At 38.9% G+C, this 26,602-nt stretch overlaps 1 protein-coding gene across 2 annotated transcripts in view; it reads right to left on the bottom strand.

The window, feature by feature from the left end:
* syne2b (spectrin repeat containing, nuclear envelope 2b) overlaps nucleotides 1-26,602 on the bottom strand; it is a 122,506-nt gene that overhangs the window by 62,463 nt on the left and 33,441 nt on the right. For both annotated transcript variants that reach the window (XM_079856233.1, XM_079856232.1), the window contains 24 exons: nucleotides 22,293-22,572; nucleotides 21,727-22,056; nucleotides 21,255-21,584; nucleotides 18,537-18,866; nucleotides 18,108-18,452; nucleotides 17,841-18,019; nucleotides 15,709-16,024; nucleotides 15,435-15,599; nucleotides 14,787-15,134; nucleotides 14,532-14,668; nucleotides 13,444-13,585; nucleotides 13,141-13,314; nucleotides 12,984-13,058; nucleotides 9,252-12,881; nucleotides 8,483-8,641; nucleotides 8,172-8,327; nucleotides 7,743-8,014; nucleotides 5,555-7,616; nucleotides 5,057-5,391; nucleotides 4,677-4,821; nucleotides 4,306-4,506; nucleotides 3,931-4,190; nucleotides 3,350-3,509; nucleotides 504-659 (listed from right to left, as the gene is read on the bottom strand). In XM_079856233.1, the coding sequence (XP_079712359.1) occupies nucleotides 504-659; nucleotides 3,350-3,509; nucleotides 3,931-4,190; nucleotides 4,306-4,506; nucleotides 4,677-4,821; nucleotides 5,057-5,391; nucleotides 5,555-7,616; nucleotides 7,743-8,014; nucleotides 8,172-8,327; nucleotides 8,483-8,641; nucleotides 9,252-12,881; nucleotides 12,984-13,058; nucleotides 13,141-13,314; nucleotides 13,444-13,585; nucleotides 14,532-14,668; nucleotides 14,787-15,134; nucleotides 15,435-15,599; nucleotides 15,709-16,024; nucleotides 17,841-18,019; nucleotides 18,108-18,452; nucleotides 18,537-18,866; nucleotides 21,255-21,584; nucleotides 21,727-22,056; nucleotides 22,293-22,572 (10,687 nt within the window). The remainder of the gene's footprint in view (nucleotides 1-503; nucleotides 660-3,349; nucleotides 3,510-3,930; nucleotides 4,191-4,305; nucleotides 4,507-4,676; nucleotides 4,822-5,056; nucleotides 5,392-5,554; nucleotides 7,617-7,742; nucleotides 8,015-8,171; nucleotides 8,328-8,482; nucleotides 8,642-9,251; nucleotides 12,882-12,983; nucleotides 13,059-13,140; nucleotides 13,315-13,443; nucleotides 13,586-14,531; nucleotides 14,669-14,786; nucleotides 15,135-15,434; nucleotides 15,600-15,708; nucleotides 16,025-17,840; nucleotides 18,020-18,107; nucleotides 18,453-18,536; nucleotides 18,867-21,254; nucleotides 21,585-21,726; nucleotides 22,057-22,292; nucleotides 22,573-26,602) is intronic.

Below are 26,602 nucleotides of genomic sequence, written 5' to 3'. Positions count from 1 at the left end.
AAATGGACATAAAAACTTCAATTGAAACAAACAAATTGACTATATTCACTTTTAAAAATCATTAAACACATGGATACAATAAGTGTCTATGAGACAAAACTCTAGTAACAGGAGTATGAGTGTCTGTGTGTGTGTGTGTGTGTGTGTGTGTGTTTGAATGTGTATATGGATTATGCAACACCTCTTACACCTGTGAATGTGTGCAGATTATGTGTCTCTGATGCAGGGATCTAACTCTTATAGACTCTTATAGACTCCTCGATTAATTCATTAAAGATGAGATGAAACTGCAGGAAGAGTGATGTTTACAGGGTGTGTGTGAAGCACATTTAGTTGTATGAGTTCAGTACTTTTCAAACAAGAACATTTGATATTAATTTAAGAAAAAAAAAAAATTCTCATACAGTATAAAGGAAGAGTTCTCAACCAAAAAATAGCAGGTCTGTTTTGATGAATGTAAAATCTGGGTCCTGAAACATATCAAACCATAGAATGCATCAAACCTGCTCCTCCACTTCCTGTAATGACTGTGAGACTTCCTGTAACAGTCCCTCTATCTCTTCGGGAATCGGTGTGTTTTTATCAGAGTACATCATTTTCAAGCTTTCTGAAATACGCTGCAGAACGGCCTTTTGGGTGCACAGCTGTGAGTGAACCTCCTGTTGACGAAAAGGGACATTACTCATCAATTAGGTAACATTAGTATTGAGTACATATATGTACTGCACAAATAACCATTTTTCCATTTTATCCATTTCGTCTAAAAAATACTTCTCGGTAAAAGAGTTTTTTCCAAACCAGAGCTCATCGTTAACAAAAATGGAAAAAGTGACACACGTAACACAGGCATTCACTGAGGGCAGAACTGACTCGGCAAAGTGACTATAAAACTTAAGGTTGTTCCTATGGTGAAAATATAATTATATTCATTATGATATAAAAAGTTTTATAGGTCACTGCCAAGTTCTTAGAAATGTTATTTTAGACTACCTGAACTAACCTTGTCATATCATACAATTAATTTACTTGTCCTTGGGAAAACAAAATGGCTTCATGCTTATACACCAGACTAATTTACTGTTTAAAAAAGATTATATTTTCATTCAAAATTGTTTAACTTCTTTTTAAGGAATAATACATACTGTAAGATTTTTTTAAAAGAGAATTTCATCAGGACAGTTACTGTACACCTTTAGATGTTTTACTTTGTCAAACAAAATATCAAACAAATTATTAATTAGGAAATTGAAAACATAAGAGAAATTATGAATATTTGTATATATATAAAAATAGGCAGTATTGTTTAATAAATTTATCCTCAGCGAGGTATAAAAACAATACCTATGCTTTTCCCTTCAGGCTCTTTCATTTTTGTACACCGTAACAAATATTAGCAAACATTTAGCAGACTAAATATATATATAAAAATAGGTTATACATTTAAGAGTGGGAAGGTGCCCAGAATTTCTACTTTGAGATTCTACTGGATAGGAAATTGCAACAAAAACCGGTATAATGAAGAAAACACTTACTGTAAATTTATAGGAACATCATAAAGCACATGGAAACGATGCACAATGCGATATTCGGTTTATGCATATCAGTACCAGTACCACTCTTTAGCACTAGCCTCGCTGGTTGACCCAGTCACTGATGATGCTCTGAGTCCCTCAAGCTTTAAGATAACAGAACCAGGACAATTCACTCAAAAAGCTCTCTCGCTCTCTCAACCCTATTCACCTCTCCGGCTCCAGTTAGTGAGATAAAGCTTCTAACCCCTATTTATATTATAATGAGCCATTTAAGATGGGAAGAAAGGCTGCATAAACAAGATCTCAAAATTACCAAAAACCCAGAGGGATTTATAGTCAGAAAGGAGTCATGCTTTAGAGAGAGAGAGAGAGAGAGAGAGAGAGAGAGAGAGAGAGAGAGAGAGAGAGAGAGAGAGAGAGAGAGAGAGAGAGAGAGGAGGAACAGATTATCCATTCAGATCATTCTATTTGGCGGCTGTTTGTGTTTTATTAGGACCTCTGTTCTTCATGGTTTTATGCTCATTCCTACACATTCTGTTCCTTTATTGCGTTAGCATTTTTCAATATCTTATGGGACAAGTTTGAGCAAACTGAACTGAAAGATGGATTGTGTGAGTAAGAGCGAGAGTGCATTATTGGCTTTGGGATCAAACCTGGAGGATCCACTTACAGGTGTGTGTGAGTGTGGGAAAATCTGAATCAAAAGTGTGTGCTTGAGAGAGAAAAGAGAGAAGGAGAGTGTGTGTATCTGAAACAGTGAAAAGAAAGATTGTGTGGGAATGTTTAACTTGACTCAGCTATTTAACCAGAACACTAACACACTAGCCCTCTCATCTGTGTGTGGTAATGAGAGAGAAAAACAGCAGAGTCTGCAGCAGTGTTGTGTGTGTTTGAAAGAGAATAACTGTTTAAAAATCTTTAAGAGTGTGTGTGTTTGAATTGATTGGATGGAACAAAAAAACAGTCTCTTTCACACAGAGTTCTAACTAGACATGAAGCGATAAAGCACAAAGCTTTGTCTTAACCAGCAACAGTTGTGTTAAGCTGTAAACAACAGGATATTTTGACGATTTCTTGGTTTCCATTTCTACAAATTGCTTGTCACTCGAAACAGCCTTGTTGGGACAACCGATAATTAGCAATAAAAACCGGCTATGACTAAACCACACTGTATGCCAGTAGTACAGTATCTCTGCAGCCCAGACACAAACCACATTACAGCATTCAAGTCTGTCAGTGTCCATTCAGGTTTATTCATGTGTAAAATGTGCATCTGCACTTTTGTATGTGCATTTGTTTTGCTTTTCCAGTATGTCATTAAATCTGTTAAGTCTGGGATAACACTGAATCTACACTACAAAAAATAAATAAAAAAACAGGAATCATTAGGGACCAATGAGGCATTTTGCTGCTGCTACACTGCAATTAAAAAAACAACACTGTTTTGAAAGATCAGCTGTCATGCTACTGAAAAAATGTAGTCAAGCTAGTAGTGTCGTTAGTTGATGCTAGTTATTTCCCAACACAAAAGGGACTTCACATGTGAGAGGTATTATTCAGAGCAGAGATAATGAAGATTGCCGGTTGCAGTCAGGGACAAATGGAACATTGTGTCAATGGCAAATCCCCCTTCCTTTTTTTCCATCTCATAAGCATTAGTAATTCTCAGGCTGGAGCGATAGATTTTCTTACTGTACTAACCTATCCTGGACATGAGTTAAAGAATTGGATTATAACTTTGCAATGTAAAAAAAACAAAAAAAAACATTGAAACTGAATGAAGTTAATCAAAGCACAAGTCAAGCCAGGCGACTAACCTGTAGCTGTTTCTTGCTGGGTTCGTGCTCTAATACAGAGAGGAGAGAGGTGGCAGATTCCAGCCATTCTCTGACTCCCTCCAGCTGCTCCTGCACTCGCCCCCTTTCCTCCACCTCTGTTCTTACTGCCCTCTGACCCTGAGTGCTCCGCTCCTTCAGACTGCAGAACATACAAGTCAAAATACGTTAAACTCTCAGTCCAATTCCATACTGCAAAATGGATGCTATAAATGCTGATGCATGTCCCAGAATCCATACATTGTTATGTTCTTGTTCAGCATAATATAAAAATGCATATAAGTAAACTTAAATATAAATATTTAGCTGAGACTGTGTGGTTTAATGTTCTGATGGCGGCATGTGCTTGCTGGCCCACTCTGTGACGGGACATTGGCATCCAACATTGACCCACTTTATTTTGTAAGCCCACTGATTTGGAATTAACACATGGATTACTGGCACATGGAGTCCACAATTGGAAATATTATGCAAAAGTCATTAATGTTTTGAGAAAACAATAATTTAAATATCTCAGAATATGATGAAAGAAAAGAAAACTGAAAACCAAGTAGATTTCTGACCTATGGTAACGCTCCTGCAGGGCATGAAGTTTCTGGCACAGCTCAATGGGTGGGGCCTGTTCCAGGTGGGGGGGAACACCAAGCAACCTCGCAGCTCTTAATTCCAATGCAGAGAGAGCTCTGTGTTCACAGTCCAGTCTGTCTTGATACTGGGAACAGAAAAGCAGCAGTTCCTGCAGTTCGTCACCAGTCAGATTCTTTCTGCCGCTGTCTGGAAGTTCTGCATCCACCTGCTCCAACACACCGGCTGCCTGCTCCACCTGTAAAATGACAGCAAAAGAAAACAAGCTTTTTTCAAGTTTTTTTGTTATTTCACATTAATGTTGATGTACAGAGGGTCAAATACTCGCTATCAGTTGTGGTCATGGCACTTACACTCCTTGTGACACAGCTCCACTCTGCTTCCATTTGTCCTGAGCGTGTCTGCAGATCATTGGCGCAGCGCTGCAATCTTGCCACTTGCCCCCAGACAGCACTCACTGCATCCACCCTGTTGGCTCTACATCCATATAATGAACACCATTCTCTCAGATTCTCCAGTTTTCCAAGAAGCATGGCAACCTCTTCCCCTACAGCCTAAAAAGATAAGGAATATGTTTCAATAAACTAGACTAACAGCCAAACCATATGTATCTCAATGTATAAGTTGGCAAAACAGATGAATGATACAGATCTTTCGGTTATATTGGGAGCTAATGCTAACAAATGCTAGCCGTTCTACAGAAAAGTGTCTTATTTGCCTTTACCTTGAGTTTCAGTTGCTGGTCTTTGCAGTCTTTGTGTGAAGTATTTTTTTTGGAAGCACATTGTGATAGCAATGTTTCTGAGTCTCTCACTTGCTGGCAAAGCTCCTCATAGCATTTACGAGAATGTTTCTGGCACTCAACACACCTTGTTATGGACAAGAAATTTGTTACTTTACACATGGGGCATTTAGAAATTGATGACAGGACATATGGTGATGATAAGATTTGATAAACACAGTGAGCATTTTGTATATAAAATAAATGCTTATTAAGTTTCTCACAAATTCATTAGTGATTATGATCATTTACTGTGAGGAAAAACTCTGATCTCTGTGTTCTTATACACTAAAGTATATACAATAAGGTTTCCTACAATGTACCTCTTCAGAGATTCTAGTTGTATTTGGGCCTGGGCCTTGAGGGTCGATAGCCTGACCAAGAGCTCGCCTAGAAGCTCTATGTGTAGAAATTCTGTTTGCTGTGGATTGAAGCAGGGATGCTGTAGATTTTGAGTTTGGAGCTGTGAAATATGTGACTGGAACTCTGTGTCTAGGGTCAATAACGCCTGCTGAGTGTCTTTGAGTCTTTCTGAGCAGCTTCTAGCAGAGCAGATTGAGGGAAGAAGGACCAATGCAGCTCTTTGGAGGAACCGAATGGTATCAATCACTGCCTTGTTGTAGTTCCTCAACAGTTCTTTGGCTTTAGTTAAACTTACCTGAAAGAGAGCAAAAAATATTCCTTGAAGTCTATATGCTTAAATGTATATTTTCAATAAAGTTTCTATGTATATTTCTAAACATTTATCTTTATATCAATTATATTGCAAAGAAATAGGTCCATTAATTTTGAGTCGAAGATGAAACGCATCATAAACTCACCATTCGTTGATCACACCTTTCCAAAACCATATCTTTCAAGCAAGTAAGCTGTTTGGAGTCCTGTGGAGGTTGAGCTCCAATCTTTTTTTCAAGAAACTCAAGCACGTGCATTCTAGATTCTACAGTCTTTCTGAGCACAAGGCACTTTCTTAATTGTTTTTCAATTACTCCTCCTTTTGGTTCAATACAACAAGGCTTTTCTAGCTCCTCATTGGTGTCTTTGAGGAACTGCTGAAGTACTCTCTTTTCTGATGGGTAGTGAATATGTTTCAGCAGATCCCATTCCAGTATCTGAAGATTATTTTTCACTGTCAATTCTGAGGTTTTGAGACTTTCCAAGATTTGCTTGAGTCTTGTTTGTTCAGCAGAGATCTGAGATGGATAAAGATCTGCTATGATTTCCTGGAGTTCAACTCTTGTTTCCTCACACAAGAGTTTTATTAAAGGGATTTGGATCAGTAGGTTCTGACAGGCTCTGTAGCGTTCCTCTTTGTTGATGCTCTCATCTTTGGTCCTTGGAATCTGAGCCTCCATTTCTTCCTTTAGACCTTCAATACACTGACTGAGACTCAAGTACCTTTCATGAGCTTGTGCTTTGAGATCCAAATCGATCATTTTGTGGTGCAGTTCCGTGATAACACATAATAGCTCTCTTCTCTTGTCCTCTGCACAGGGACTGACTTGTTCAACCTGAGATTTGCGCTCCACAATCATCTGTTTAAAGGGTTCGATAACAGAGAGGGTATCCTTGGTAACAGGAAACCTGTGTCTTTTTAAATCAACTAACATTTGTCTCAGGCTGTTCTCAAGAGATGATACCTTCCTTTGAGAGGATTCTTGGCTTTGTATGACATCCATAACTTTCTGGCAACATGCTTTCTCATAGATAACAATATCCTTGATGTCTTCTTGAAGGTTGGTGAGTTTCCCATGGAGCTGAGTACTCTCTGAGACATGTAGCTCTGATGCAATGTCATTACTTTTCATCAGAAGAGCTTCAGTGACTGCGGACTGCTTTTCTGCCTCTCCAAGAGTTTCCTGGATCTGCCTCAACCTGCGATCCAGGTCTGCCGGACTCAAACTTTGATAATCCTCTCTCCTCAAAGCTTCCCTCCAGAGATGTCCAACCACCCAGGAATCAACATCTGCTATCTGCTCTGACATCTTCTCCCGGGTTTGAAGCCCTGACTCCACCTCCTGAACTGCCTTGGCCAGTTTTCCTGCTGTTGATTTGGACAAATCCTCTAGGGCTTTCAAGGATGAAGTCACCATTGAAACATCATCCTCATCTAGGTCACCAATAAGCTCACTGACTTCCTCAACCAAAGCCTTTAACTGGGCTTGCTTGGAGCTCATCTCTGACTGCAATTTCTTTAAATCTTTAATCTGTCGATGTACCTCTTCTGGAAGCAGAGACACCTTTTTCTGGCGTCCTTTGATGTCAAATTCTGTCTGCTTGGCCCAAGCTAGAGCATCTGTCATTACTTTTACAATTTTACTTAACGTTGGGTTGCTGCTGCTAGGGGTTGCAGCTGCTAACTGTTCGCCTATTTGATCCAGCTGATTTTTGATATGCTGAAGGTCCTGCTCTACGCTGGATGTCTCTGCCTTGAATTGGAATTCCTGGGCAAGTGCCTCAGAGGTCTTCTGAAGGTAGAGGTACTGCTGATGGGTGGAAGTGAGATCAGCATTTATATTCATAATTTCTTGAGCTCTCTTGCCATCCCATAAAACTGGTGAGGATTTCAATGCATCTAAGGTTTTCTGAATGTTCTTGAGATGGTCTTTTAAGGCACCGACATTTTGAAGAAGGCTGCCACTTTCTTTAGCGTAAGCATTAACCATGTAAAGAGCAATCTCTGCATCCTTCTCCAGGGCCCTCCACTGGTGTTGCAAGTTGTTTTGCTGTATTTCCACTGCTTGTCTCTCAGGCTGACTGAGGTGGGGGGAGAGTTTTGCACGAGTTTGAATTAGCTCACCGAGAGCTGTCCTTTCCTGTTCCATGTTTCTCAAGAAAGAGCGCAGCCTCTCCTCCTCAGCAAAACTGCTCATGGCTGGAGATCTAGAGATATATAAGACACATTTTTGTTTTCCATTCTAATAACCAGAGGTTTAATTCAGCAATAAACTTGCTCCGTTTTCAGAGTGATAAGTATAAAAATCAACTTGCTTAATAGTAAATACTCACGTTCTTAGTGCCTCACGCTCAGTTTTGAGTCTCTCCAGAGTAGTTTTGACTTTCTTGGTCTGTCTGTCAAAATCTGTAACCATCTGTAGTTGTACTTCCTTGGAATGAACAGAGCTTGCTGCATCCCACAAAACTGCACTCCATTGGGCGCTTAGCTGTTGCATGCCCTCGGGGTCATGAACTGTGCCATTAGTGCCAGTGCCAATGTCTCCATTAGCCTGGTCTTGCCTAGACAGCATATATACCTGTCTCTGGGCACACCTTCTACATTCCTAAAATAGTATAACAATACAGTAGAAAATATTGAATGAGCTCACCTTCAGCCATAACTTAGAATTCTTTTATAAAAATGATTACTTAAAAAAGAAACAGTAACACTGCATTCACATATTAAATAGGAAAAAGGCTAAGGAAAAATATTAGACCCACCTCAGCCTCCTCTAGTTGTTTAGCCATGTCTGCGGAGTTCAGAGCAGCTGGGCAAATTCGAAGGTCCAGTAACTGGAACACTAGTCTTTTTAACTGAGCTTCAAGATCAGCGCTGGACGTGTCAAGAAGTTTCTCTGTACTTTCATGTGGTATACCCTAAAGAATAAAAGCTTTCTGAAAGGACAGCTGACACAATGCACATTTATTCCTGTTTGTTTATTCTAAATGTACCGTACAACGCATTGACACAGTTTAAATTGATTGAAAGTATTTTGAATTTGATGATATAGTGGTACATTTTTAAATATTACCTCCATGAGTACACTTTTTAGTCCTTTTTCAGTCATGTTTTTGATCTCCACAAAGATATCCTTCATTGTGGGTCCCTTTGGCTCTTCCTCTTGTGGACTTTCAGAGATTTCAGTGGTTAGACCAACTTGCAGAGAAAAATCCACATCTTGATCCTGTGGCTGCAACACATAAAATAATATAACAGAGTAAACTAATTGTTGAACTGAAGACTAGCAAATACAATATTACTTGCACAGGATAAAATATTGTAGACAACTGAGATATTAGAGCAGTAAATGAAGTAAATTCAAGCAATCAAAATCAACTATGTTTTAAAAAAAACACAAAATCAAACTCAAAAAGCCATTCCAAACATACAAAGTACCATAAGAAAGAGAAGAGGGAACAGAACAAATATCTATGCCTTCTCTATGAGCATGACAATATTAAAAGAACAAAATCTTTATTCACTGATAAAAGGCAGTGCATGGTGCAAAATGTGATGGGATTGTCTCTGTGGCAAGGCAGCCAAAGCCCGACCAACATATAAATACATAAAAAGGATCCAATTCAGGAGCCACAGGTGTTAATGGTAACTTTGTTAGAAGATTGTTTTTTTCCATCAGAGTTAAAACCAAATGTGTTAGCTGTGCTTGGTAATGGAGACACTTCATTTTGGCCCTAGAAGCACACGTCCTCAGTTGAAGATCTCCATCAGAGTCCAACATGCAGATACCACACCATCATGCAGGTTTGTTCCTTTGGTAAAATCATGCATATTAAAGTTACCTGCATCTCACTGATGCTCTCTGTTTGGCTGACTACACTTATAGTTTCTGGGACCAAGGAATCAGAGTCCTCCCCCTCCTCTTGATGCTCATGACCAATCAATGGCTTGGTGTCACACTCCTCTTTATCTTCCTGTTTAGTTATTGGTTCAACATAAGTTTCCACTTCCAGTTTTGCACAAACCATTTCATTCCCTGAACTTTCTTTTTGGCTGGTTGTTGGAGTTGGTATCACCTGTGGCTCTTCTGGCATTAATTGAACGCTGTCAGCTTCTATTTGATCTTTTTTTCGCTTGGTTGGAGGAGTTGGTAGGACTTCTTCAAGTTGACTTTTAGAAGTGGTGGAAACTATCTCAGTCTCTGCTTGGCTGTCATTTCGTCTCAGAGGTGGAGTTGGTTTAATTATGCTTATCTCTTCTTTCAATACAAAAGCACCTGCGACTATATCTTTTTCAACTTTGCTATCTTTCCTTCTTATTGGTGGTGTAGGTTTCACAAAGGTCTCTTTCTCTTCTTGGTTTTTGCAAATTGCTAATGTCACATCACTTTCTATTTTACTAATTTTGCGTCTGACAGGTGGAGCTGGTTTAACAATGGGCTCTTCGCTGTCTTTATGTTCACCAGTTTGTCCATCATCACCTTTTGCTAATTCAGCACTGTAAAATAATGTGTCACTCTCTGGCTTATCCTTATGTCTTCTTGATGGTGGAGTGGGTTGAGTGTCCAGATCCATTGATAATCTTTGATCTTCTCCTTTCTCTTTACGTCGTCTTGCTGGTGGTGTTGGTTGAGTCTCCAAACTAAGGGAAGGTCTTTGATCTTCTTTCTCTTTGCGTCGTCTTGCTGGTGGTGTGGGTTGGGCCTCCAGACCGAGCGATAATCTTCTATCTTCTTTCTCTTTACGTCGTCTTGCTGGTGGTGTGGGTTGGGTCTCCAGATTGAGCGATAATCTACTACCTTCTTTCTCTTTACGTCGTCTTGCTGGTGGTGTGGGTTGGGTCTCCAGATTGAGTGATAATCTACTACCTTCTTTCTCTTTACGTCGTCTTTCTGGTGGTGTGGGTTGGGACTCTAAATCAAGAGAAAAACTTTCACTTCCCATTTTCTCTTTACGTCTTCTGCTTGGTGGGGTGGGAAATATTTCTCCCTCTATCTGTGATTCAATGTTTAAAGATAACCTATCACCTTTATGTCGTCTGGTGGGAGGTGTTGGCGTGACATCCACCTTGTCAAATTGGACCTCAGTTTCACTCTCATTCTGTCTTCTGACTAGTGGCATTGGTTGAGGCTCAACTTCTATGGATTGTGCTTCATCAACAGATGTGACCTTTTTTGTCACTTCCTCCTCAGTGACATGCATGGTGTCCCCACCATCAGGTTTCTTCTCTGGTGTTGTTGAGACTTTTTCCATGTTCGATTGGATATCAGTTTCACCCTCATTTTGTCGCCTGACTGGTGGCGTAGATTTAGGTTCAGCTTCTAGGGATTGTACTTTATCATCTGATGGAGCCATCTTTACCTCTTCTTCCACAATGATATCAATGGCCTCTAAACCTTCAGGTTTCTCCTCTGATGTTGTTAAGGTATTCACCTTGATTGATTGGATATCAATCTTTTTATCGTTTCTTCGCCTGACTGGAGGCATTGGTTTAGGTTCGGCTTCTATGGAATGTGCTTTTTCACTTGTCTCAATTGTCTCTTCTTTTTTAATGATATGCATGACAGCTCCACCTTCAGTTTTCTCCTCTGGTGAGAAATCCACCTTTTTTGACTGGACCTCAGTTTCCCGGTCATTCTGCTGCTTAATTGAGGGTGTCAGTTTAGGTTCAGCTTCTATGGATTGTGCTTTATCACCTGATAGGGTCTTGTTTGTCTCTTCTTCTACAATGGCATCTGTGGCCTCTTCAACTTCAGGTTTCTCCTCTGGTGTCAGTGAGACATTCATTCTTTTGGATTGTATCTCAGTGCCCCAATCATTCCGTTGCTTGATTGGAGGTGTCAGATTAGGCTCAATTTCTGTAGATTGTGCTTCATTACCTGATGGGGTCTTTGTCTCTTCTCTCAAAATGACACCCATGGCCTCTTCCCCCTCAGGTTTCTCCTCTAGTGTTGAGACATTCATCTGGTTTGCTTGGATCTCAGTTTCTCCCTCATTGTGTTTCTTGATTGGAGGTTTAGGATCACCACCTGACAGGGTCTTTTTTGTCTCTTCTTCTACAATGACATGCATGACTTCTCCAACCTGCCTTGTAGGTAGGTTTTGGTTTGCTTCAACCGGTTCAGATTGTTCTGATGCTTCTAATGGTCTGTTTGTGTTGGCTAGAACCCCTGTTTCTGTTTCAGCAGATTTTGCCTCACCTTCGGTCTCCATTATTTCTGATGCTGAACATTCTGGTCCCTGAATCTGAGTCTCAGTAGGTTCCCTTAATGGAGTAGCTTCATGAGCATGACGTCTCTGCATCTCCGCCCCCTCAGGGAGGTCTAGAATAATATATCGCTGTTGGATTTCACGCGGGCCATTATTTGTAGTCCAGTTGCCCTCTCTGTCAGCAATTGTAGCATTTGGTCCATTGTTCCAAGAAAATGTTCCAATACTTCTTGAAGCAGCATCTCCACTACCTTGCGTTTCAGCAAGTGGGGCTGTGGTTGTTTGCACTTGTCTGTTGGTGTCTATTTCAGTGAGCTGTGACTGTTCTGGTTCAATTGCTGAACTAATATGTGATACACTCACCATACCTGCCTCATTAAGAAAAGACTGAATGCTGATTGCTTCTTTTGTTATGTCAGACATTTCAAATTCTGGAGAAGCCAAAGTTCCATCATCTTGTTTTCCCATTGTTGGACACAATGTATTCTCATTTACAATAGCACCAGGAGAGGCTGTCCTCACTGAACTGTCTGTGGGTGTGTCTACACTCTGTATGTGTACAGTATCCACATCTAAAATGAGCTCAGCAACTATTTTTGTTTGTGCTTCACCTTTTTCACCAGGTTCCTCTTGAAAATTTTGAATATATGAGCCCTCTTCCTCTTTATCTGATTCTACAGTCACTGCTTCAATGTTCACACTCTTCACTCTTTCAGCAAAAGAGTCTAAGCACACAACCTCAACAGACAACTGGCTTTCTTGTCCTTTTGAGCTCAGACTTGGAATTCCACAGCACTGAGAGTCTGTGTCTTGCACTGTGGTTTCCAAGCTCTGGAGAGCTGCAGACGAGGAAGTGGACTTCTTTTCATCTGCAACCTCATCATTAACAGCCTTTGTTTCCAAAGCAACAGAAATTAAATTCTCATTTTCAGCTTCATTTGCTCCATGGCTGCTTGTTGGAACAGCAGAATCATATACTCTTATGTCTGGTTCAGGTAGAATCTCCATGGTTAACGGTGCAGTTGTATTGACATCAGCCTGTTCAGTGTCAGTTTCTAATATTGGTGGTGATTTTCTTGCAGCATGAACTTCTGTTTCTGTTGCAGTTTCTGTGATTACACATATAGGAATCTTGCTTTCAGGGTTTTTAGATGGTTGTACCTCACGTTTATCCATCATTTCGCAGCTCTCAGTGATAAAGGATGAGGTCGAAAGAAATTCCAACTGTTCAGACTCCTTGGTCGATGGTGTCACAGGAGAAACCTACAAATGGTATTTAGCATACATTATTGCTGCACATAGTCTGTTAGTGTGGCTTGATACAACAAAAGTCTAGAAATATGTTTTTGAATGTGAAAATTGTACCCGTGATTCTAACTGATTTCTTTGAGCCTCTAGTGACAAACTCTGAGCTTCCTGCTTCACCTTCTCCTCAAAATTCTGAAACAGAAACTCATCTGGTTAAACCACTAGATATTTCATTTAAAACACTATCCCACATAATTGAGTCACACACACTCACCTTAAGATCCTGTTTAAGGTCATTCGTGTTTGTTTCTGCCTCGTTTAGGGTTTTCAGTCCATCTCTTTCAAGTTTGCCTGCCAAGTCAGGGCCTAGACAGTCCCTCAGGAGTTCTTTATGGGATAGCACCACCTGCAGGCTTTTACATAGTTTCACACCTTCTTCAATTGCAGCCTAAAGAGTAAAAATGTTGTATGTTACACTGAAACAGTGTAACAACCTTACTTGTTCAAATGTACCAATATACTGCAGGTGCAGTGTTTTGTACTCACACACTGCATGCAAATTAAGACACAAACACACCTGCATGGATGAGGCTGAGCTGCTGGGAGGATTTGCATGTGTCATCTGGTTCCATGACTGTATGTTTTGTAAGGCTTGTCTCACACACTGCACAGTGCTGTCTGCACAGTCATTCTGCCTTTCCGACAGTTTTGATCGCAGACTGACAAAAAAATTATGATACTCCAAAATGCACATCCAATAAATAAATATTATATTGTAATATAATACAACATAATGCTATAACAGTGAGACAAACATGCTATCTATAGTACAATTAAATCAACTGGATTCAGATTTAAATTAGTGCTGTCAATTGATTAAAAAACGTAACTAGATTAATCACACATTTTTCTGTGATTAATAGCGATTAAAAATATAATGTAATATTTATATAATAATTTATAATGTAATAATTTCACAGTTAATCTCCAAATTAATGTAGAAACAGAATAAAGACAGTCTATTTTAAATATTTGTTTAATGGCATCTTTTTATGAATGAAGGCAAAGTATCACTAATACTAATAACCTACTGCTACTGATGTCTCAATGAAATTGATCCCCCCTCCCAATTGTAAACATTAATTATAGCCATTCAAAACTACAGTGTAATTGAAAGCTATCAATTTTTTACATTTATGAGGTTTCAAAAAATATAACAACTTTTAATTTAAGTGAACTTTAAACAATCCTCACATAAACTCATAATAAATGTCATATTTACATTTATACAATTATAAATTAAATAAAGATTAATCCTTATTAAAGGATTACAAAAGTTCATTAGTCAAGAGCAGTGAGTAATTCTCTCTGTTACCTTTGTTCTTTGATTAACATCAATATTCTCCTTGTTTGTCTTGTCGCGCTTGAATGGTTTAAAAGCATTTGCATACAGTACGTGATCATATAATGTAACGCTAGCTTAAAGGATGGCAGAAAAAATGGATGCTGTGTAAATTGCGTTAAATATTTTTTACGCGTTAAACTGGAAATAATGAATCGCATGAGTTAATGCGTTAACGTTGACAGCACAAATTTAAATACATTATTATAGACCTTTCAGTTTTAAACAGCTTAATATTTGACAAGCAACATGTCTGTATGTACCTGCAATATTGTTGTGTAACTTTGTCCACTATGGAAATGACATCAATAGGGGGCTCTTCATCAGGAGGGACCATTCGAAGGGCCTGACTAAGGTCACAAACTTTACCCTCTAAAGCCTCAACGTCTCTCTCACATGTCTATGAGAAAATAATTTAAAAGGAAAATAGTAGGCCGAAGGTTTGGATACACTGACTTTCTCTTAAGTTTTAGAACAGACCAACTGAACATAGAATAATTAACATATTCCCACAATACCTTGAATCTATGCCAGTTCTCCTGTAGCTGGCTGATATTCTGGCTACCCACTAGAAATCCTAAAGAGTGGTCCTGAGCACGGAGCTCATCCAGGAGGCTCTCTGCCTGCTCCCTGAGAATCTGTGCCCTTCCAGCAAGCCTTAGGTCGATTTCACTCAATCTGGCCTCACACACAGATAACCGTTCCCTCATCTCCTTCTCCGAGAACACACAGAGGTCATGAAGATGGCTGACCTCTAAGGTCAGGGCATCACAACCTCCTGGAGTGCATAGGTCCATCAGGGAATCTTTAACAGCATCCAGTTCTTTCATTTCTCTCTTCTCCCTGTCTATGGTCTGAAGAAGCGCCTAGAAAAGTTAAGAAACATGATAATTTTACTCAAAGCTTACAGTGTTACCATAAAATATTTATGATTTTATAAATTAACAGGTTTGACGGAAAAAGGGGAAAATATTAGAGTATTAGATGCTATATTAGATGCTATTAGAAAAAAATAATAATTTAAAAAGGAATTAAAAAAGATCTTTCCCTTTATATAAGGGAACATATTTAACTCTTCTTTTTTATATATTAAAGTTAAATTAAACTAATGCATTAAATTGACAGTCTTAATAAAATACATATAATAACAAATAATTCAAACAGACCTTAAGAGTGTTAATAGAGCCTTGTAACCCCTGGCGTTCAGTGGGCAGGGCACCGAAACCTTTGACCTGCTCTCTTAGCCAATCCTGAGCTACGGTGTGCTGCTCAACTAGCTGAGCACAAACCCGCTCTCTCCGTATTTCCTCTTCAAGATTTACACAAAACTCCTATGCAAGCACACATACAAAAAAAATCATACACATAAATCAGGTTTCTATGATCTATTAGTCACTATTAGTCAGAAATATTTAGCACAGCACTCCCCTACAGTCTCACCGTAAGCTCTGTGATCAACTCAGGTATGGACTCCTCCATGATGGCCCAAGATGGATCGATCCAGCTGGAATCACGGGTCAGCTGGCTCATCTCCCTCCCGAGCGCTCGGACAGCAGACAGAGATGGGGTCAGGGCTCTGGTACGTTCTACCAGACTCTTGGCCTGCTCCACTGTGTGCCTTCGATCCCCTAAACCAGGCCAGGGGAAGTGGTGTGGCAGTGCAGCTGTCTGCTGTTTCACCTGCTCCAGACGAGACTGAAGCTGTTCCTTCTGACACTGGCAGGACACCAGGCGTTCCACTACACTTTTCAGCAGACTGCGGAATATATGATTATTTGCAATCATTTGAATCATCTATTAGTGCTGTGTGCGTAGGGGTGGGAGATATTGACAAAAATGAATATCTCGATATTTTTTTCCAATATCTCGATATCGATATTCAGACGATATTTTTGCCATCCTTCAAAGAAATGTATGCAAACTGGCAAAGAAGGTCCAGTTGGTCTTTTGACTTGCTGCATTTGACCTATTATTGTAGGCTATAGAAAAAACAATAAAGGAGCTAACTAAACAGAATCTGAGGTAGCCCCTACTTTTTCCACTTACAAAATAAAACAATAAAAAAAAAAAAAAATGGAACTAGGCACCTCTTGCAACAGTGATTATTAAATCAAACAATATTGTTGATGATGATAATTCAAAGTAAAAAAAAAAAATTCAGAACACTATAATTCCATCCATTTTTTCCCCAAAACGCCTTTTTTTTCCTCAAAACGCTATAAATCCATCCATTTTCTTCCAAAAATTGATGGTTTGTCTTTTTAAAAAAGTCTTTTGTCTTTTATTTTTCGTGTTTGCATTTATGAGGAAAAAACAATATCACGTGACAGTTCTCCATTATGGACGCGCGCTCTGAAAGCGGCACTAAAAGACTTTCAAACTTTCACAGAGAACTCAAAACAGAAAGCACAAAGCCTTTCTTTAAAACGAATTTCGTTTTGTATTATTTGTATCTTAATTTTAATACATTTTTCATTCACCAATTTCCTGAATTTAATACATAAAAAGTAATATAGGCTAGCAATCACAACATAAGGTGCTTGAACTGTAGATATCATCATGAACCGAACCGAACCGAACCGTAGCCTACTCGCCTCACAGGCCTAAAAAATGTGAAATATATTTACAGAAAGCTGGTTCTAAACAAAACCATCCAAAACAAAATAAAATAAAACTATGTAGCCTAATAAATGTGCATTTCTCCGGTGCGTTCACTAGCCTACTGCGAAGATCGCGAGTCAATAGTAGATCGTCAACTTCATCTTTGCAGCCGACACAGAAATTAATAAACAATTAAAATGTCTTATTGCAATATTTTACATATTCATAATCATTACTTTTGCTGGTTCTTTGAGGCAGCTTTTTAGGTTTATGGCGTTTTGGAAAAGAGCTCTTCACATACAAACACCGTTTCACCAAGGCACAGCGGCCCTTCAGCACATAAGAACAAAAAGAGAAAAGCACGGACTTACTAATTACGAAACTTTGATGTGGTTGAACAGGTGAAACAGTCACAAATTCCTCTGCAACTCAAACCTTCTCAATACGAGTTATGAAGGAAGAGAACAGCATTACAGTTTTCAGCGCGTCCTCCTCTGATTGCTGTGTTGTGACTGAAAAAGTGCGTGCGGGAGCACATGCGCAAAACGTAGGTTTGTAAAATGTCCTTTTGTAAAATGACATATGATAAAATAAAAATAATTAATATATAATTTTCCAAAACGGTTTTGCGCATGTGCTTTTGCGCGCACTATTTCGAATTTACGTATGAATGTGCGTTTTTGACGACACGGGACCATCGGAGGTTGCTTCCGGGAATAGTACTGCCCTACAGTATTAAAAATCACTACATATAATTGTTTAGAAGGTTATAGTGTGCGTTATTTGTTTTCTCTTTAACTTCTATCAGCTCTTTTCATGTTTGGGGGGTCGGATTGTACAAATTATGAAATATTCGATATCCCAATTTTGCATATCGTCCAGACAACAATTTGGATATTATCGTCTAAACGATATATCGCCCACCTCTATGTGTGCGATTACTATTTACATATAGAATTATTATATCAAACCTATGCAGCTCCTGTGCTTGCTGCAATGTTGTCTTCCACTCCTCCTCTACATTTTTCATTTTCTCAATGAGAGAATGTCTTGTGTCTTCATCAAGATCTTTACGGATATATAGATGGTCTACTGTCCTTTTCAGGGTAGCAATCTTAGAGTTGCCCTCAGAGTGAAGACTTAGAATTGCCTGAAAGACAGAGGGGTATACTTGTTCTTGACTATCATATTTTCATAATTTAAATTTTTATTCAGTTTCTCCATATTATACTACCTACTTGTGCTTTGCTTAGTCTCTCCTCAATTTGGTTCTGTGTACCATGAGTGCTTGTTCCCAGTGAGTCCAGGCCATCTTTCTGGTTCTTCACCCAGGACCAGGTGGTCTCCTCCTGGGTATATACATTCTGAAGCTCCCTTTCAAGAGAATCCTGGAGCTCAGCCTGGTTCTTTAGTTCCTGAGCTCTTGCCAGGACCTTCTTCAATTCTTCTTCAACGGATCTTAGGTTCAGTTGGATTTCCTGTTTTCTCTTCTCCTCTAGGCCTTCTCGAGAGCACAAACCCTCTGCTTTCCTCCTCAGTGTGGCAAGCTTATAATCTCCCTCTGATTCAGAGTTCAGGATGGCCTAGAGTAAATAAACCAATAAAACATGTCAGCGAGTAAGTCAGACATATTTGTTGAAGGTTGAATATCACGCTTTGTCTCTTACCTGAGCTCCATTCATTCTCTCTTGTAACGGAGTATTTTCACCTAGCAATTCAATCTTCAGATGCTGCTCTTTGATCCAAGATTGAGTGCTCTCCTCCTGTACTTGAAGATCCTGAAGGTCCTTGGAAAGAGAATCCTCAAATTCTGATTGGTTCTTCAGCTCAAGAGCATCCGCCAAAACTCCCGTCCACTCTTGCTGTACATCTTGTAATGTCTGTTGTATTGTCTGATATTTGTCCGCTTTTAGATCTTCACAGGAACATAGACTCATTCCCTTCATCTTTAGGTCAGCAAGTTTACAGTCCCCCTCAGATCTATGAGCTAGTACTGCCTAAAAAAAAACAATAAAAAAACAGGATATTCATCTAGAACATTTCTATCATGCTTTTATCCCCTTAACGCCCACTGTCGCGAATTTGCAACAAACCCCTTCCATTCAGACTGCAGGCGAGATAGCGTGTGTTTTCCCCCAATGCCTGTTTGTGCACATTCGATACATACTTAGGAACCTTTTGCACGCACTGGTTTCTCGTAGGAGCGGTCGGAGTGGGAACTACATCCGGTTCACCGAAGCTAATATTTTGGTTTGCAAAATCCGCATATCAAGGGCGCAAATGTGGAGAAATTGCCCAAAATGAGTTAAGTTGTGCTAAGATAAAAATATGTACCAGCTTATTGATTGCTTCTATAGCTATGTTATTCATATAGACTTCATGTGACGAATATTTTTTACGTACTTTGTAGATTTCTGTTTGTAGCAAATTTGCGACATTGGTCCATAATGGCTGGATTGGGCTAATGGCTACATATTATAATAATGCTGTATTTAGATGGTTTCAGCCAAAAAAATTTTTTTTTGTTTGTTTTTTTTTTCACAAAAAATAGCATGTTAGGATATAACACTATAAGAATATATAATGTATGCACTGGAGAAACAAGGAAAGAGTTAAACAGAGTGTAACATGGAATGTATAAAAACTACTGTCAATGTTAGGGAGTAGGAGAGTGTTTTGTTTCTTGCTGTTGTCAAGATTCATTAATTTGTCAATTAAAGTTTATAAGTTCTAACAACTTTGTGCCATGAATAAAATCTACATACCTGAGATGGGAAAATGTGTTTTATTAATTTTACCATTTTGTAAAAAAAATTACCCTAAATGCCTGTTGTCGCAAATTTGCAACATACCAAAATTTCTATTTATTTGTTGTGCAAAAGTGAAATTGATAATCTCAACATTATTTACCATCTACTTAAAGGCAAAAACACACATAATTTTTTTTTTATATACAGCTATATAAATTCAGGCGTTAAGGGGTTATTTCTTTATGCATTTGTGCAGCCAATCGTAGCTTTTATAGGTTTTTAATAAATGTATACTCTTCCAGGACATATTGTATTGATTCTTAAAGTGTTAGTTCACCCAATAATGAAAATTATCGCATAATTGACTTACCCTCAAGCCATCCTAGGTGTATATGACTTTTTTCTTTCAGCCAAATATAATAGGAGTTATAGTAAAAAATATCCTGGCTCTTCCAAGCTTTATAATGGGAGTGAAAATGGGAGTGAATGGTACCTAAGATTTTGAAGCCCAAAAAAGTACATCCATCCATCATAAAAGTTATCCATTTGGCTCCAGGGGTTAATAAAGGCCTTCTGAATCGAAGCGATGCGTTTTTGTAAGAAAAATATCCATATTTATAACTTTATAAACTATAATCACTGGCTTTCGATAGCGGATGTACGCAAGTCTAGTTCGGGTGGATGACCTCTGACCCGACGCATGACTTATTGACAAACGCGGAAGCTTATAGGAAAGAGCAAAACAAAACACCGGTCACAAATTAGAAGTCTAAAATGAGAATATAAGAGAAGCTTGAGTTTGTTGCCCAGCCCTATTTGTTTGAACAGCGAGAGGCATCTACTCTTACCTAAGCTTACGCTACTCCTACATCTGCATCGGGTTAGAGGTCACTCTTCCGCCAGAACTTGACTCGCGTACGGCCATTACTGGAATATTGGATATTGGATATTTTTCTTACACACAACTCATCGCTTCGCTTCAGAAGGCCTTTATTAAACCTTAAGGAGCCGTAAGGATTACTTTTATGATGGATGGATGCGCTTTTTTGGGCTTCAAAATCTCAGATACCATTCACTCCCATTATAAAGCTTGGAAGAGCCAGGATATTTTTTTAACATAACTCCGATTGTGTTTGGTTGAAATAAGAGTCATCTACACCTAGGATGGTTTGAGGGTGAGTAAATTATGGGATAAATAAAAATTTTGGGTGACCTATCCCTTTAACTAAGGAATAAGACTCATCCTATCACTTTATGCACCAATGATATTTGTGTAGCCCTCCATTTTGAATGCTTAAGATGTGTCGGCTACTTTTAGTCATCTGATATAATTCAATGTATGCCCTTAGATTTTCATCTGTTTTCAACATAAATAACATCATGCTTAGAAACGGTATTTTGACAGGGAAGTTCCTACAAATATAGTTAATACATAAAATCTCAACATTTACCTCAAAACCAGAGGATTTCTTACAACATACTGCCATTATTCTTTTAGATAAAGATGAGATGAGTGGAGTTAAGTCACTTGACCTGAGTAGTTTCCCTATTTTCAATAGACATATTACATTTTATCATAAATTAGGCCCACCCACTTACTGCACCATTTAAGGGTTAAATATTCCTCTCTATTACCTCAACTCCATTAAGCCTCTCTTGAATGGAAGATGTCACATGAAGAGAACACAGGGTCTCTCTGATTCGTCCAATCCAGGAACGAGCGTCCTCTCCCTGATCACAGAAGGTTTGTATCAATCTGTAGAGAGATTCCTCATGCTTGACCTGGTTCATGAGCTCTTGGGCAAGTTGTAGCACTTTCCTCCACTCCTCTTCTATCGCTCTCTGGGTTTGGTCAATGTGGCTCCTCCTCTCATTGTCAAGCTCTTTATAAGAACATAATTTTTTTCCTTGTCTCTGTAAACTGGCCAGTCTGGAATCGGCTTCATCACCAAGGTCTAATACAGCCTAGAGGATATACAGACATTACTCTCCAACACAATATGTGCATTGCAAGCAACATTTACCTTTAGATTTAGGTAGATAAGAACCATTCAAGATTCCTAAAAATGACTTTTCAATTAAAACAAACTTTTTCCTCTGCTCTTACCTGTATTTTGATTAGTTTTTCCTGTGGCTGAAGTTCCTTCCCCAGAGAGTGCAGCATTTGCAGTTGTTCTCTCACCCAGGATTGGTAGCTCTCTTCCTGGACCTGTAGATCTTTTAGTTCCCGGGAGAGAGTGTTTTGAAGTTCTGCCTGATGTTTTAATTGTTGAGCCATATCCAGAACTCTTTTCCACTCATCTTCAATGTTTCTAAGGGTGTGAACGAGCTCCTGTCTTCTGGTGTCCTCCAAAATCTCATGAGCACATAAAGCATCACCTTCTTCTTTTAGAGCCACCAGTTTAGAATCACCTTCAGCACTTAGATTCAGAACAGCCTTAAAACATAGAAACATACAAATTATCCTAAATACATTGAGGATACTCTTTAAAATTGGATGTTCTGTTAAATAGAAACATTAAAGTCATACAGGTTTAGAACAAGTAAATTAATGTAGAACTTACATTTCTTGTAAATTATTCCTTTAGGTGTTTAAGAATGTTTGAATATATGTATGTTTCCCCCAGCAAAACACAGCTAAAAAATCCAAACAGTAATGGATAGGAGACCCACCTGAGCATTCATATGTTTCTTTTGGATTGGCGTGTCTGTGCCGATGCACTCAAGTCCTTGCTTTAAATCTCTGATCCAGCATCTAATCTGCTCTGCATTGGTTTGGAATGTTTCAGTTTGATCATCGAGGGACTTGTGGACTTGGGCCTGATTTTCCAAAAGAATCCCCAGGCTGTGATATTGGTCTATCAGGGTCTCGCTGTCTCTAAGGAAAGGGTCACCCCTCAGGCCACGTATCCTTACAGTTGATAACAGGTCATTGAATGCCTCCATACGACCACTGTAGATTAAGGATGAAGGTAAGCTTTCTTGCTCAGGGAAAACCAGAAAACCAGCACTCACACAGACATGCACTGAAAATTTAAAAAAAATGTTAGTCTTTTATGTTCAAATCGGATTCAGACAATGATGGAGAGATTCAAGAAGAAGTGACAACATGTAGAATGCAACAGGACATTTCTGAACGTTTAGTTGATGAATTTATGTAGCTTATGTGTAGTTATCTTCTAGTCATTAGCATTGTAAGACTGAAAATACTGGTTGAGGCCCTGGTCTGAGACAAAGGGCTAATTACCATTTGACCTCCCCCATACGACCTCACTTCCGCAAACTACTAAGAACTCACACAAGAATATGGTTTAATGTGAATGTTTATCATTGACTGTTATGTTTTTGGTGTCATTTGAAATGTCTCAAAGTGAGTGGTACATATATCTCATATCCAGATAGATAAAATAAAAGGTAATAAGGTTTTAAGAGTTTATGGATAACTGACTTACAAAGGAAGGTGGTCTCTCAAGCAAATGGTCACCCACCCCCATGAAGGTGCGACCACTGCATGCACATTTCTTTTGTTAGTACATGTTTCCTTGTGAAAGGTTTGTGTATATAAGGAGATGCAGCAGAGAGTTCGGGGCCTTTTTCTGTATTTCAGATCGGTCCGTTAGGCTGAGAGATATAGATCTCTCAGCCTCGCGTATTTCTTAATGTTGGGTTTGCATCTTCTCTCTATTCCAGAGCATTTGATGTTTTGTATCGATTATCTTTGAATTGATTATGAAATTGGCATGATACATTTACCTGACATAATAAATTGTTACATTTGATTTTTCTAACTGACTTTGATATTATTTTCATTGAAGAGTTAAACGGAATAGTCAAACATTCACTCATGATTAATGATCCACAGATATCATTAAAACCCTTTCATTTATGGAGTCAGATGAAATAAACGAGAGAATACATAAATGTATTGTAAATTTAACCAACCAATACATTGCATGAGTGAGGACAGAGCACGTGATAACCTTCCCCGTGTATTGGCGGACCGGCAGATTGGACCAATATATCGGGCCTTACAAAATGGTGACCTCGAGACGTGATCTCAAAACAGATCAAAACAGATTCACGAGAAACGTCCTTTCCGGCAAGTATTGGGACTTTAATATCAACAAGAGTCTTGAACATCTTCTCTTTCTTCCGTGGTTGTGGTAAGTCAATTTTCTTTGCATTTTTAGAAGTGTTGAAGAAATGTTTGCATTGTTTACCGGTCGGAATTAAAACCCTTTGTTTAGAAGCGTGATGCGGCAGCCAGATGAAGAATGATTAGATTTTAAAGATCTCCTTGTTTTGCCTAAGCAACAGGAAGCAAAACCTAAAGTGAGAATAACATCTTCCAAATAATTAATAACTCGATGAAGAGCCGAAAAAGTAAAGCCTAAACGTTTTAAAATCAACCGCATGTTTTCCGGCCATTGTTGTATCTGGGCTTGTTAAAGACAAACCAGCAACACGTGAAGAGAATGAGCAAACTAACAGAAAACAGAGAAAGAAAAATCTAAGTTTGTAAACGATCGGAAAACACGTGATTTTATAAATAAAAGGCAGATCGATGCATTGTTTATAAAAAGAAAATTTTGGGAAAACAGGATGATATGATTTACAGGCTAAAAACGCTCAAGGCTAATGCTAAATGCTATTGTCAATGCTAAGCCATGCTGCGCCCAAGGCTAATGCTAAATGCTATTGTCCATGTTGCTTTCAAAACGCTCAAGGCTAACTTTAATGCTAAATGCTAAAGCCATGCTGCGCCCAAAACGCTTAACCCTTGTTTTGTGTCACTGGCTGACTGGGAGGGAAAGTCTCCATTTGCATGAATTGTATGAAACAGATATTAGAAGTATCAGAATAATCTAAGTAGTCCCATTATTGTGAAATCATGTGTACAGATAATGTCCTGTTTACATTATGGGCTGAAAAGGTTGAGCCTACACTGTACAAACTAAGTAGAAAAGGTCTTAACATGGATGCTATTGACAATGAAATTTTCACTTGGTGGAAAGCAGTGGGTAGTAAGCAGAAGAAATCAAAACATGGTGAAATAATTGAGGCTTTAAACTTCATAAGTTATAAACGGCTAAATGAGTTAACAAAATTTCTATCTTCGCTTATGCATGCTAAATGTGAAGAAGTGCATTCTAAAAATGCAGAGGCACAAAAGTCTGAGGAAAAGATTCAAGATCTTCAAACACAGCTAGATAAATTACTAGCTGAGCAGTTAGCCCTGACTGAAAAGTGTAAAAATCACAAAGAGACCATTGCAGATCTCAAGGCTAAGCTAAATGCTAAAAGCAAGTCTCCCAAAAAGCTTAACAGCGATTGGGCTAAAAATGTACACTTCTTAGATGAGGCAGCCTGCTCTAATGATCTCGTATCTTTCCAGACAGATGAAGCATGTGATAAAGTTATGAAAAGAGTGCCTGTTTCAGCCCTTAAAGTGGTACGGCACCCAAATGGCACAGACTCAACCATTCGGCGTCCTTTAACAGTAACTGAATGTAGCTTGTTTAAAGCAGAGATCGGACCATTCCCTTTGAAAGGGGCATTTGAACCATGGTGGAGACGCATTGTTAGTCTAAAACATGCATTTCAGCTTGAACCAAAAGATATTTGGCAAATTGTTATCAGCTCAATTCCAGATGTTCTGAACTATAAGATACCACAGGTTTTGATGACGGGCACCATTGTGCAGTCAATGCATCAAAATGAGCCTGAGAGCGAAATCTTGAATAGACTAAAACAATGCCTTCGCGAGCTGCGTGGTTGTAGTCCTGTTGGATGGGAATTGATTTTCAATCGGAAACAGAGTACTGAAGAATCGTTTGAGACATACTGTATGCAGAAAATATGTTTGAACTTTTTGAGGAGTATTCTGGAATTGAAGGTGTTAACCACAACAATGTAGTTCTCCTTGAATTCCTGCTTACAAATGCAGGGCCGCGTGTACAGCAATCACTCATGTGTGGTGCTTCTCCAGCACAAAATACATTCGAAGGTTTTGTTAGCTGGGCAACAAGAATTGAGTCACGGAAACAAATGCATGGTGAGGTAGCTGTGTTAGAATGTCATGAAAATCCTCCATCTACAGGAGAATTCAGAAAGCCACACTGTGGCAAACTGAACAGATTCTGTAATTCCTGTCACAAAACAGGCCATACAGAGGAAAAGTGTTGGTCACTGGGCAGAGGCAGACCTCCACCCTATTTCAAAAAACGCAGACAATCACAATCTAATGACACGAACCAGCACTCAGCAAGTAACCAAAGCTCAAATGCATCTAAAACTCTTACTGACCTGACAACTTTGGTCACTCAAGGCCCTCAGCTATTAGCGTCATTTGCTAGTTGGGTCGCAGCCCAATAGCAAATAGCTTAATAGTTTAACATCTAAATTCATTTAACCTGTCTGCATTTTCAAAATTTGAAATTGTGCTTAACACATCGTGCACTACACATTGTGCATTTAGAACACAATTTGGTTGTTTGTGCTACAACATGCACATAGGCTAATTTAAAGTTTATTCTTTAACACAGGATTGCTTTACTGTAAGTGTATTTGAAATACTTAAGCAAAGGTGATATAGATGTTGTATTCTATTGTTTTGCTGTGGGGGTATTTGGAACACTTAGGTAAAGGTTGTAGATGTTGTATTCTAGGCCATGTATCCTGTGAACTGAATTAAACGTGTGTCTGTGCTGAAATTGGTGGCTATAATGTGATTCACAATGAATTTGAAAATCAGAAACAGCGAATGCATCTCATTAATCCTGAAACAACAACCTTTTTATATTTAAGGCTTCAGAGAACTAAATATTGTTATGTTTGAATGTATTCTGAATTACTCTGAGATTTGTTTTTTCCAAAATAGATTAACGGATTCGTATATTACCACAAGATTGCGTCAGAGATTGGCGACAGCTAATAACTGATATCAGGAAGTGTGCGGGCGACTTGGATGAGAGGATGGGTTA

This window comes from Squalius cephalus, assembly GCF_949319135.1.
Source record: "Squalius cephalus genome assembly, chromosome: 21".
Classification (NCBI taxonomy): Eukaryota; Metazoa; Chordata; class Actinopteri; order Cypriniformes; family Leuciscidae; genus Squalius; species Squalius cephalus.
This window is presented reverse-complemented; position numbering and strand designations above follow the sequence as displayed.